The following is a 14,337-nucleotide window of genomic DNA, read 5'->3' on the forward strand; positions in this document are numbered from 1 at the left end:
CCGAGGAGCACCACACAGTTGTGCCATCCATACTGGGAAACACCAGTAGTGAGCAACTCACGAATGTGCAGAGTTAAGTAACACTCAGAGATGCTAGTGAGACTGGAGCTAGTGAACACTTTACGTGGCGCATAATGTACTGAATATATTCAGAAGCGTAGGTCCACTAAAGTTCCCATTCAACGCAACGGATCAATCCATGAAATTCGAATCAGAAAATCTTAGTTTACCGGGTGTAAATCTCGATTCATGGAGTCAGGAAAATCACACTACCGATTTGACGATCCCGCGTGTCAAAAGTTTGAATTTCAAATCCTGGCACGACCTAGGGTTCGTACTAATGATCAACTCTACAAAACGCGACTCCAATGCCGACTTATCAGGCGATACTGAACTGACTGTTCAAATGAGAGGGAGAGAGCTAAATATTCTCCTCACTTTAACCCATCTGAAGTCAACATCATATTCAGAGTTAATCATGCAGTGCTACTTGGAAATGGAATGTATTTTGTCGCGAAAACAGGCATTATGCAGCCTTTCATGTGGTCTTATGCAGGACCACTCTCTTGCACTTCGAAGTTAGTCCTCAAACTAAGTTCACATCAGCTGTTATACTACCCTGATTTCTTGAGAATGGTTATCTCTGTTCGGGATGATTAAAATCAACATTTTCAGAAGCTCCTTAAACGGCTTGGCGCTTTTCATAGAAATATAATGGACGGAGAGCATTTGGGATCGAGAAAGAGGGAGTTTCTCATGGGCAAGGGGCAGATCCCTGTTTGTAGAAGGCAACAGGTTGGGAAACACTGTATTGACCGGAAGATAATGGTCCGTACCCATCCGCCCACCAGGAGTTGATAGGTTTCACTATAGTGTGGTTTTTCTACTGGATAGTAGGATCATCGCACTGTACACCGTAAACGATACAGTCCGCGTCGAACATTCAAATATTATGAATATATATTAGCACAGTTAACCCGAGTGAGTCGGCGAAATGTGCAATGAAACTTAATTTTTATCCCTCCACGAAAGCCGCCGTCAGGACGTGAATTCTCTCTAGTTGCATTGAGCAGAAGATATCCCTTTGTCGAGACTTATTATACTAAGGTGATCAAATGTGTGTTTCGCTAAGGAGACCAGGTCTTCAATAGGGTACCCGTCCGACGCTATGACAAACAGTACATAGAGGATAGGGATTCATACGCACTCGCTAAGCTATAAGATTTCTGAACGGTATTTGACTTATCATAACATGTAAATCAGTCGAGAGTTGGACGTTGACCAACACTGACATTGGAGTGTCTTGAATCAAGCAGAGCAAGAACTAGCAGAAAATTCTTGTGTTGGTTGTTCATTGTAACTGAAAAGACATTCATGTCCCAATAGGTGCATTTGAAGGTTTAGTACGTTGACTGAAATTCTCTATGGGAGCATCATTAAAATAAAAGTGTGTTTTGAGGTTGGCTTTTGTCTTGAATGTGAAACTTTCCGTGTTTTTGTACCACAGTGGGCCACAATGTGTTGGAATGGTTTGTGCGTCGATGATTCTCCAGTGATCGAGATTGACAGAACCCCCGATTGCAAGTGGGACAAATGAATGGTTTTGCGGTCAAATGCGTATAGCTGTTGATAGATGGTGAAGAAAACGCGCCGAGGACTGATTAGATGGATTAATTGGAGGAAAGTACCCTGGAACACAGTATTATATTAGATATAGATAAAGTATTTGGCGGCTGTGATCACAGCTGATCACAATCCATCTTTGAAAGAAATGAGCGAAAGGGGTCATGTTCTAGATTCACAAGGTTATCAGTTACTCAAAACACTATCCCTTGGAAGAATGTAAGAGATAACTTATCTAAGGAACTTATCCTTACCAAGATCAACCTAGGTGAAGGGAAACGGACTTGCAGGTCATAACAGAAGTAGTAGGGATGATGTCAGCAGCAAGATGTTATTTGTACGATCCTTCCACGTCCGAATGAAGAACCCTTGTGAATACATGAGCACCTGCGGTTTAGGTCCCTACGCTCTGATCACATCGTTGCCTCATAGAGCCGGTCAACTATTAAACCTATATATTGGTAACTGTCAAGTTCTTCGCGGCCAAAACACTCTAACTCAGTTTCATTCGTGTTTAAACGTTCCTTCACGTTTTAACCTGAACAGTGCTCAATCGCGGGCCATTAGCGAAGCGAATTTAAGTGATCCATCCATTCGTTCAAATGCGGACAATGGCCATTGCCCAAATGTTATTTGCGATCTCAAGACCATTCGCTGCTGGTCACTTAAGTATCAAAATGTCACACTGTGACGTTGTAAAGCTGTGTGCTCAACAACCAGTTCTGTGTTCTATGTGTGTGGCCTTTATTTAATGCCGTTTTTTGGGTTTTTGAATTCCCTCAGTCTTTTACACAGTGACCCCTGTTTCTTGCTTTTAACAAAAAAACGGGATTTAAAACTAGGCATCTCATCGCCTACATTCATAAAGTGTTGCCCATGCTTTTCTGGAGAAATGGGATGACTTTTATGGGCTGCTAAGTATTAACAGAGTGGATACTTCATACCCGGTATACAGGGTTGGTAAATCAACGCAGTTTGACTCCCAGGGCGAATAAGAACCTGATTTTGCCTCACAAACTACATAGATCGTTGATTGTTCATCCAACTGACAAATCCATCAGCAGAATTCGAACAGAATTCATTTGTAAACACTCACCTGTGATCACGGAGATGATCCTTTCTACGAAACCTGCGGGAACAAACAGAACAGCTAAAAGGACGTTCGTCTGTATGTGTTCGTTCGTGTATTGTACGATTGTACGCCTTGCTGAACCCACGACCACAATGAGAGCATTTATAACTTGAGCGCGGTGTGGATCCGGGCGTAGAAGGATGGTTCCCGAGCAGTGAAGTGCTTTGTTGTACTGCAGGACAAGATGAAATCAAACTGACTTGGGTCACAGGACCTGTGTCTTGAGAAGGGGATTTGAAGGCATCCAACAGAGTTCCACAGCTACTGGAACGCAGCTCTGGTATGCTAACACCACCTATGTCCGTAAACATTTTTGGGCTGAAAAGATGAATAAAAGGTAGAAATAACATATAAATCCATGAGACTGTAAATTCACTAAGGGATCCAACCAAGGTTTGTTTATGGGTGAAACCTTTTCTCTTGAATACAAACGATACTTCAGTAGGGATCAGACATAGTTCCTTATCAACTTTTGACTTAGTCTTCTAGGGAAGTACTAACAGACATCCTAAATAGATGCGATTTGCCAGACGTTTGCGTCAGAACAAGTTGGTTTGTAAAAATGTCACTAACCTTGGAAGTAGTGTAAATTTTCTGTACTCGCAGAAGCTCAACAGTTTTTTTAAGATATACAAACAGACAGCTCTTCAGGGTTTCCTGGATACAAGTTGCTAATGGCCCCAAGTGAGGAGTAAACATCAGCACAAAGCCTTCTTTGGCATTGACCTAATTTATAGAGGGTAATCAGAGTTTATTAATCCATCACATACTTATAGCATTAGACGACAACACCAGATAACCTCTGAAACGATAACATGCTTTAGGTTTATTACACTTTGCTTACCGAGAGTGTCCAGTGATCATATTAGTCTTGTGTCCAGTCTGAACCTCGGTGTCTAATCGTTCCCTTCGTGGTGCAGCCAAGTCCAAAGGGGTGGACTGACCACTCCAACTTATGGGTAGCTGAGAAGACGTTCTGTCCGCTGATAATTGCGGGTTTCCTTCAGCTACACCACCCGGTACCGTCTGAGAATGTTCATCGAGTGGATTAAAGTGAGCAAGAAGAGTGTTCCAAAGACGGAGGTACATCAGGGCCTGTTGTACATTGTCTACTAGAGTAAACAAGCGTGTTGAGAAAATGACAAGTCATTCTCATGAAATAAATAAGAAACGATCGACATAAACATTCTTTGATTCTCAAGATGGCAATTCCAGGGAATTGAGTATCAGTGACTTTAAAGTATGTTGGCTATTACATGTGGGATGTTGGATGAGGTCGAGGCTCATTTGTAGCACAAGCGAGCAGACACCCTTGACAAAGACGGAAACAGGCATCTGAGAATCTAGCACGGAAGATGAATGGTTCTGTGTTGCACGGACCGAATATTTGAGTTATACATTATATATTTCCGCGAACCTCAATGAAAATTCAAAACCTTCCAATAGAATAACAACACAGTCTGACTCAGAAATGTGTAACAATCTCTTAACAGAGACTACGACGAAAAGATCTAGTAGTTGACCTCTCCCGAAGGAGTAGCATGTAGTTAATTGAACTCTACCGTTGGAGAAGCACCCTTTTTGCATCACTTTTTTATCCCCGGGATGACCAATAGTTGCCTATCTCATCATAAAAGAAAAACAAACAATCGGAAAAATGGTTCAAAACTATGATCAGTTCACTGATTCAAGTCTGCAGAGCCGTGAAATGACCAAAAAAGAAAGGTAGATAAACTTTCTAGGACTTGAGTTCCAAACAATGCCGAGCCAGATCTTTTTTATACCTCTGCTCACTAACTGCCACTCCCTAACAGACAAAGATCGAGGTTCAGAGGAAGAATAAGTTCACAAGATGGATGAAACTTCCTACAAAGAAGTCGTCACTCGGGGAGTCAGTCATTACGTGACAACGTGACGTGGTTTCCGCGACTGAAAAATGAGTAATGCTATGTTCTGTCTGAGTGACAGCCAATCACGCTGCTGGTCAGCTGCTCCTGGCCAAAAGGTTGTGTTCAACCACTGGCCGGAAGGTTGCGAGTTCGAGGTTCCCCACCGAATTTTCTTAAGATGCGCACTGCTATGACTCCCAAAAAGGATGAAACAGCTGTACAGTGCTTCGCTTCTTTTTCGCTAACAGAACAAGACCTCTATTGAAGTGAACAAGGCTCCTCACATCACCATCAGCACAACAATTCTGTGGAATGCTTAAGCAGTTTTGAAAACAAATACGAAGTTCATTTTGGTCCTCAAATTTCTCTGTTCAGAACACATCAGTCCGTACAATTTACTCTTGGTGAATTGCCCCTTGAGTAAAATTTAGCTTTCGGTTGAAACATGAATTTGGTGGAAACTAGTGGATTACGTCAACTCAATGAGCTTTAAGAAGGGCAAAGCCGGTAGTGGGTTATTGAAGAGTTTTCAATAACCTTATACGTGGAGCTTTCTGTAGAGAACCTGACCTGAATGCTCTTCTTTTTGTTGCGACTAAACAGGAAATATATGAGGCAACAGTTTTAAGTAACAAAGGTCTTTTGTCCTACGAAGCATTCGACTGTCATTATCACTGCTTTGTTCAAATACGATTCTGTCGTAGTTTGAGTGAATCCAGGTATTTTGAGGGTTTGGATTGTTGCTGCGTCTTCGCATCTTGTGATTAGCGTTTGGTTGAGTAAGTTGAACAATTATTTACTGGTAAGACAAACAGAACACAGACAAATGACAAAATTCAGGCAACAGTGGGCACTATATCTGCCAAATTCACCCATCTGGTCGGCCACTCAGGTGCTTCTCCAAACCGGGAACTGGATGCAGGGATTAATTTTAGGGGAAATGACTTTTAGATCCAACGAAGAGGGTCACTTACTATAATGCTCTCAAGTTTATTTTACGAAGTTAACACAAGTCGGTCCAGGAGATTCAGATACGTATATCTATTTTGCGAGAGGCAAGTTCTTCCGAAGGCTACTGATGCAATCTTTCTGAGATAAGTTGGTCTGTTTTAGCAGAGTTCCTCCCTCAAGAAATCGGTTTGTAAGGTAAACAAAAGTTTCTCTGGATGTAAAGCCATTGAAAAGTGACTTGGCCAGCCTACAGATCAAACCAGTTACAGCACGACTATCAAATCACAGTATAAATTTAGAAACGCTTGTCTGGGTTACAGGCGATTCTTCAAAATGCATCCTTTATCTTTTCAAAATAAACAAACACAAACATAAAAAACACTTAGCAACATACTCACTTACTTGTTGATGTTGGTGATCCGAGGAGTGTGGAAGTATAGCCCATCAGTAAGGACCACCATGGAGGAAGTGCTGGGGGATTTGAAGACTCACTGGCTACCGAACCATCAGTATTTGTTAGCGCGTGTCTCTCAACACCATTCTCATCAAAGGGATTTTCATTCCTCCTAACCGGAGGCAGCTGAACCTCATTTCCCGATACCTGTAGGATCTTTTTGTTGTTTTGGTCTTGTGTGAACACGTTCCCTGTGGACAGACCGAACATTGTGGGAGCAGTCTCCTCTTGCGGCTTGCTGGCCATTGTTCGGCTCCAGTCACAAATACCATTTTCTGGCTGCCACTTGTATAAAACATTGACAATTGATTCGACTCCAAACGGAACTTGAGTGGGAGTAAATAGGTGATGGCTGTAAAATGAAAAAGCCGAATGTGATTGCCGATTCATGCTTGGCATATAGTCTTCTCAGATCTGAACAAGACAGGGGAAATCGAATGTAAAACTGTACGAGGAGCCGTGCAAAAAACGATTATCACGATGACTGCCATGACCGAAATCTGCATATTAGCGATACTTTCCGAGTTGATTTGCTGTCGGCGGACAGATAATCGGCACGGATCGAAAGAACCGAAAAGCAAAAACAGCCAATTCCACGTTTTTTCGGGAAAGGTTGAATCGGTAACATATCAGGGCCTCTCAACTTGTATAAACTAAACAGATAATTCGGTGGATGACCTCTTCCAGCTCTTCCGCTGACCACATTTGGAGTGGATTCTAAACATAACGGTGCAGCAAATTTCTGTCGGTATTTTGCTCTCCAAAAATTCAATGGGGTTGTGCAAGCCAGCAACTCTTCAGCCAGAGCAAACACTCACATTGTACTAGAAACGAATTATGATTAGCACCACTATATTTAGCACTAGCTGTTAATTGAGAGTACCGATGTAACTAAGTTCACTTACTTGTAGGCTGTCACGAGCTTCACAATTCCCCTCATCGACCTATATAAGATGATCATAATGCAAACACAGAATCGACCGACTTGCGCAAGGCACCTTGAGGCTCCAAACTGACTGTGCAGGATGGAATGTTGGTTATACGCGGCTAACTGTTTTATATTTTCCACAGCCTAGTAACTAAGACCCTGCCAACCGTGTAAGCTTGAGTGTATCCTACCAGCAATATTTTCTAGAAAGATAATAGTCTAATTCCCTTCGGCATATCAGTTGTTAGTTCGCCGTTGTACGCTATACATGAATGTGGAGGCAAAAACAGTACTCTAAGCAAGCCGCCTCGGAGCAACTTCGTAGCATCTGTTTGATCACTAGTTGATTCATTGTGTGACAAGAAGCAGGTGTTAGATTTATCCACCTAGGGTCACAGAGAGACACTCAACGTGATGTCATGTGTGGGACGATTAGTAGGTGCAGTAGGAGTTCACTCAGTCCACCACAGTTTGCTAGAAGCTTCCCGTTTCAATGACGCTCCATCACACGCAACCGATTTTTCATAGGCTGGAAATCGGGCAGGTGCCGAACATGCTAACTGGATTCGATCGATCGTTGTGTCGCACAAACAGGTCTATGTGGCATGATCGTCCGCAGTCTTATTCTGCTGTCAGAACGCTGTGGAAACGGGTGTTCGAATCTGCTTAAAAATATCTTCTCATGTTCTGAGTCTTGCTGAAAAAATGCTGTTGCACTCATGTGCTCGTCTTCCCATGATTTTCCAAGCATTCTTGGTGGGATCCAAGTCCAGATTACAGACCGGCAAATTCAATAAGACTATGGTCCAACAATAATCATGATTTTTATTACATAGACGCACAGACGTGCGTAGATGCGCTGCCATTTCAAGCACCTGAATCTTCGTCTAAATTGTCAGTGGTGGTTGGAAAGGGATGGTTATTCTGCATTGTTAAGTGAGGGCCTGCATTTTGTTCAGCGTTGTTAAGAGCACTTCTTTTGACTAGGTGTCTCCCCAAGCCAATCCTGATGCTTTCGGCTGCCACATAAGTATAGGAACTGTCTCCGTTTTGTCGTCACTTTCACCTTCACGAATTGTGCTTTCAACAATTAGATCCTCTGGTGGATTTTTCTGGCGTCTCCCTTCGGCTATTTAAGCGCTTCAAAACATGGCCTTCTTCAACCTCATTTATTTCCAACGGGGCTAGTATTTTTTGTGCTCCCGAACGCTCATACAAAAATCGACAGTGCGGCTTACACCAGATTTAATGCTGCCCTGCTTGAATCGTTCTTTCGCTTCCACAGACATTACCCCGTAAAAGCACCAGGGTGGTTATGCGATCCAGCAGCTTAGCTGAACAAAAGAATCTATGGAGAAGCACATCCTTAGAGCATATCTGTTCCGTAGGCAACACACAAGACCGACAATCTTCCATGTATAATCTCGGGAACGAAAACTGAGGTCACCTCACAATATTGATAAAGTGATATCCTGTTGTCGTAACAACGCTTCGTAGATAAACAGTGTGCTGTTCGCCACTTCTTTTGGTGAGAAAAAAATGATCATGCAGGTTCATACTTGTCCGATAACTTTCCGGGCTTGAGTACACTTGCTTCAAGTTAGGAAATCCACAGATGAATGGTAGGCACGCCAAAATTACGGGTGATTTCTCCTTCTGAGAGCTAGGAAAAACCACTTGTGTACACCAATTGTAGTAGAACTTTGATCATAGGTTTATTACCATTTATTTTCAGACTCTGAGGTTGTAGAGATGCTGAATTGGGGTCACTCAGTCAACCCAGGTTAAGTAAACCAAACTGAAAATTGGATCTGTTGCGCTAACGCTAGTTTTGTTGTGTTCAATTTCCAGGCACATCTGACCGCCGATAGTTTTTGCATGCGGTCAGTAGCGAACTCCTCAAAGTGAAATACTCCTCGCTGGGAGACATTTCAACGTTCCGCATGAACCCATTCTCGCACATCCTTGTGCACAGGACGAGGCTGAAACTTCATTAGCTAAGGGACGTGGCGTTTTTCACTGTCTTAAGAAATGACTCCCGTCACTTGTCCTGTTTAATGTTCGTTATCTCATCGCCACAATGTCATATTTCAAAAACAAATTTTATAGCCGAACAACATTGGTGTGTGCTGATCACGTAGTCTACCGAACTCTTTTTCCTGGCTGCTGTTATCAGGCAGTCGCATTAAGCCTTACTTCCGTAATCGGCCATCACTTGAACTAAAGCCTGATATCTCCGCGTTACCAATTCCACACCAGAGCAGGCTCATGAAGTCCTGTTACCATGGCTTGTCTTAACTCTTTTGAGTGAAAAAAAACTGCTTTCGTCGAAACCGGAACTACATGCTGTTCTAAGTCTTAAGGGCCTTTTTATTAGGGGATCCATAACGTGACGGGGCACTTAATGTGCAAACATCTTTTGGTGTGTTAAAGAACTATTGTAGGCAAAACCGGAATCAAAAGCATCGTCAGTTCGACCACCCACCATGCATGGGGACAAAATAAACCTTCTTTAAAAGATGGCGAGTTGTTTAAATCTGAACAAGTTTTCTTCCAATAAACAGCACTGCGAAGGAGCTGTAAGTTAACGGGTACCACATTCGTGAGCACCTTGTTAAGAAGACCGAAGTCGCATACCTTCAGACAAGTGCGGCGCGAAGCAGTTCACTAGATGGGATAGAGTACGGAGGGCTACCATCAGCTTTTTGTGTTCGTTGTAGAAGCACACTGGAATTTCCGGAACACTTGTTGAGTTGCAGCTAGTGGGGTCAAGAAGTTAAAGGGGTCGTATCTACATCGTGTGTAGAAATGCCCACATTGTAAAGGTCGAAGCCATCCTAAAATTTAGCTGTCAAGTATCACGTGAAGAAGCAAATAGAACAAATAGAAACAGTGGCTCATTAGAAACAAAGGGTTCGACTCGCAACCTAGGTATCTCACCTAGTAATGTGCACAGTGGAAAAGAACTTAACCTAAACTTCCGAATGACATCAAACAGAGTTCTCGTGATGAAACGTTTTCAACATACTGAATCAGCAAGTTCGCAGTCAGATGCACCAGTGAGAAGAAAGTACACCCAACGTGTCACGGATTCAACCTGTTCAGAAATTCTTCAAGTTAAAAACGCCTTGGACCGATTCACTGAAAGCTCAGTAGATCTATTTGTGTCTTCGCGTGTTATCACATCAAACTGGCCTGGATTAAAATTACTGACTATTATCTGATGGCTCTAAAAGCTATCCCTTATTTTGGGGCTCCATGGTAGTTTGCTTCAATCCGGTGAAGGAAATTACGGGCACTTTTACTGCCGTCTTCTCAAAAACGAAGTGCCTCCACATTTAAGTGCGACATTTTATGAGCTCATATATGGGTTTGGAAATAGGTATTAGTTACTAAAGCAGTTATCGTTTCTAGAAGGCATATATGTTGAAAATTGTAGTGTTTCACTACTGACGAAGAACTCACTTTTCGGCTGAATTCGGAAGATCTGTGTGAATCTTGCAAATAGGAGCATGACCGACGGGAGGATCACAGGGGACAACTAAATGTGGTAATAGCGTCTCGTGCATGACTACTTGGATCAGCGACAATAACGGCAAAAGATTTCCCGTTGACTTTCGGTGCTCCTGATCCTCGGAATATATGCGCGAGAACTCGAACTTCTTTACACAGTCCGTTGGCCTTAGCTACGCGCCTCGTAACCATGGGCACCGGGATGCTTTCAACGTATCTGGTTTATATTGAATAACAGCCGGACATTAACCCTAGTCGCTCAACCCCCCCTCCCCACACACACAATCCATCTCCGTTACCGGAATCGCCCGCCGATTCTTGGGTGCTGCAGGACTGAGAAAGACAGTATGTGATTGTGCGTGTGCCTAACCGTTAACTGTTCCCCTCTCATATCCTGTGCATCCAGTTTGCACACATTTGTGTGATTGGACAAATAAACTCTTGTAATTTATCAACCATGGAGCTGGCACACTAGATTGGGGACGTCATCCTCCCTGATGCTTCTCTACAGTTGGACCGAGGCGGGGAGCGAACATCATGGCGCACAAATGAGATTCACGGTGTTGCGCGCATACGCGAGTAGCGCCCACGGTCACCATTAGCTACGGCGCACAATTGTTGCGGTTTGCGCATTCGTAATGAGGCAGTCCTGCGCGCTCCTATAAGTGGATTTTCCCCGCTTAGTCTTATGCGTGACCGTTAGTTCTGTTGTGTGGTGGCCTATATTCGTTCTAGTCTTAAAATGTGAGTCAATCGTATCGCGCCCTGCAGCTCTTCTGCTGATGCTGCTCCTGAAGAGATCATCGCCGTATGATTGTCCCTGCTTTAAGAGAGGCCGCGCTCGCACGACCGGACAAAGGGCATGGAAATGCCACACCGATACATCAGTAGACATCGCATGCATAATCAATGAGTCTTCATACGGATTTCAAACGGGACGGATCTCAGCAAATATGGTGATTGATCGGAGTGTCTTGAATCAATCAGAGGTGATTTAAAGGGTTGGTAGTGGGAGCGAAATCTGTTTATCCGCTTTGGAAGAAACGGATATCACTGCACTGGCGCAATAAGACCAAACTAACTACCTACTTAACCCAACCTGATTGAAGAAAAATTTCCAAGAAACGCTAATTGGTTTGGTTCAATGTTTGAAGAACTTTATAAATACCCAATCTTCGGAAAACAGCACCGCGTCACTTCCGTTAAGCACACCGTTCACTACTTACCTTCTTAGCAGTTCAGGCTAACTAAGTCAAAACATGTGATAACAAATGTGAGCACGTAAAAAAGTGTTATTTCGTCCGTTCGTCTACTAAATAAGTAGAAAAAATTGAGGAATGCAACATTAGGATTTATCACTTCCACAATGAGCTATCCGGTCTGTTTAAAATTGAGTGCCACTTGTCAGGTAGCTTTAGTTGGTTGGTGCCCAACGTCACAGTAAAGTGCAGGAGAAAGAACTGCACCTATTTGCAGTTATGATTGCAAATGCAATTTGCTTTTGCCTAGGTAACAGAGAACGCGTTAACTACCTGAGTCCAGCTGCATTCGGGAGACTCTGATCCCCAATCCTGGATGAATCCAGGCACTAGAGTAATGTAAATCGGCTGACGCTTAGTTTGAGCACATAATTACGGAAAGGAAGACTGTCAATCATCGACTTGAATGGATCTCAGACCTGTGGTCTGGGGCTAGATGAACGTGCTTCAATGTCCTTATGGTGTTGCGATATGACCTCATCAGTAGGTGTTTGTGTAGATGCTTAACGGCGTTTAAGTAAAATATAAGTTTGGCCGAAACTAGGGTACTTCGCTCATCTCATGAGCTCCAAGGATGAAACCGGTTGTGGGCTGTTGAAGAGTTTTCAGACACCTTATCCATAGTGTTCGACCGACAAAAATATTCAGTGGAATAGTGGTCTACTTCAGCCGTGTACTTTGGTAACGTATATGATTTACCTTACTACGTGAATTTGTACTCGACAGCACAATTCGACTGATCCTAGAGGTTTTTGTGATTCATCCACCAAGTATCCATCCTGTGGTCAACAGTATCTGCCGCTAAAACATCGCCAGTTGCTGGCAACTAAGTGATCAATTGGAAACAGCTCGTTGCAGTGTAGGGACGTCGTAGTACTTGCGTTAGCAGTAAGGGAAACAAATGAAATGCAAGAATACATTTTTGCCGATTGCATAAGGGAGGGAAAATTTAATCACTTCCGAAGGGCAAACACTGCGGAAAGTGAGTAGTATGTCTTGCCCTGAGACAGCCTGCTTTTAAAGCAAATACAGTTATTTATGCTGATTTGTAGCGCTTCGTAGACTCTTTAGCGTTTCAGGACCCACAGTTGTTTCTCAGATCAAATTTCTAATGCACGCTTGCGAGAATTTCAGAAGTGCTCACAAAGCATATGGCAACAACAAGAGAAAGAACTTGAGACCAGGATTTTCTCAAGGGGGTGATGGGAAACTGACGGGATGGGGAGTAAACGTTAAATAGTAAAAGGTGGGTGCTTAACTTCGCATATGTTTTTGATCAAGCAACATGGACTTTCACTCTATCGGAATGCTTATCGGAGTTTCGGGCACACTGTACAGACTGGCATCAGGATGCCGTGTATCAGCGTTTTCTCTTAAGGACCGGAGCAATGGATTGTGGCTGGTGGGACTGTGTACACAGACCGAGGTAGTCTTACCCTGTTGGTTGCCAAAAGACCTGTTTGTTAACAAACACTATGTCATATCTTTCACTATATTCAAAGTTTGTTCACTAGGTAGACATGATGAAAAAGATATTCTGCCCGTGAAACAGTCGTGATTACATTGCTTCTTACCGGAGTAGGAAAGAACTAACAGAGAATGCTCTGGTTTATAATGCGCTAACAGAATATTTTAGTTTGAAGTAACGTTCCAATGTGAACATTGTCCTAAAAGTCATATTAGAAGAAAATTTATGTGGAATCTACTGTGAGTTCCGAAGGAAGTTGTTTTTTTAAATTTCTGTGTTAGAACAAACTTCACACTTCCAAGCTTTCGTGTCTCAGGTTTCACTGAACAGACTTAAGCGTGGTATTCATCAGTGTTTACCCACCCACTAAAGCCCCTCCTAGGTGCATTTTCTTTTCGGGGGGAGGGTTGCAAGAATGCTCGTATTGAAACAAAGTAAATCGTCCTTGAAAGGGTCTCTCTACGACGTTCCACCTCATTATATATGATGGTGTGTTTCGCCTCCTTTGGACCTCTCAGGCAGCGAGTGTAATATGTAACGATATTGATCAGAAAGCTAGGAAGCATTGATTTGAGAGGTCATAAATCGCTTGCTTTACACGTTGTTTCTACAGGTATTGATCAGACTTCCAGTAAAGTGGTGAGTATTGGAAACGGCTTTCATGATTAGTTTAGTTGAATTCAGGAGAAGCTGATGAATTAACCTTGATTGGTGACCAAAGATATTCCTGTTTCATGAAAGCTTTCGAATATTGGGACAACAACGTCGAAAGGGGATCAGGTGTTCTTCTACATGAGGGTCACGGTTCTCCGAGGTCACTGCTGTTGTCCAGAAAATAAGCAGGTGTCTTCGACATTGTTGTGTTGTTGGGACAGATTCTGTTATATCTGTGGTATCATTTATGCCTACCTCAGCCAGGCATACTACACCTAGATAGAATATATACGGCCAAACAACGTAAGGCCGTGATTCAAAACTGAGTAGGTTTGCACGGTTGCCTCCTCAAGGGAGGCATGTCAAAGTAGTAAGCCAATAATTCCTTCTAGGAGAGTTTAGCAACTCAACACCATTTTGTAAGCCGGTTGAAAAGGCTCAGCTCTCACGGCCTATTATTTCCGGT

At 43.0% G+C, this 14,337-nt stretch overlaps 1 protein-coding gene across 1 annotated transcript; it reads right to left on the reverse strand.

The window, feature by feature from the left end:
• Window positions 1-2,588: 2,588 nt before the first annotated feature.
• On the reverse strand, window positions 2,589-10,546 carry T265_05681 (hypothetical protein; the record flags this gene model as incomplete). Its single annotated transcript, XM_009170750.1, has 5 exons — window positions 2,589-2,622; window positions 2,720-3,073; window positions 3,600-3,867; window positions 5,998-6,401; window positions 10,443-10,546. The coding sequence occupies 5 exons, from the start codon at window positions 10,544-10,546 to the stop codon at window positions 2,589-2,591; spliced, it is 1,164 nt and encodes a 387-aa protein (XP_009169014.1).
• Window positions 10,547-14,337: the final 3,791 nt, after the last annotated feature.

This window comes from Opisthorchis viverrini (genome assembly GCF_000715545.1).
Source record: "Opisthorchis viverrini unplaced genomic scaffold opera_v5_108, whole genome shotgun sequence".
NCBI lineage: Eukaryota > Metazoa > Platyhelminthes > Trematoda > Opisthorchiida > Opisthorchiidae > Opisthorchis > Opisthorchis viverrini.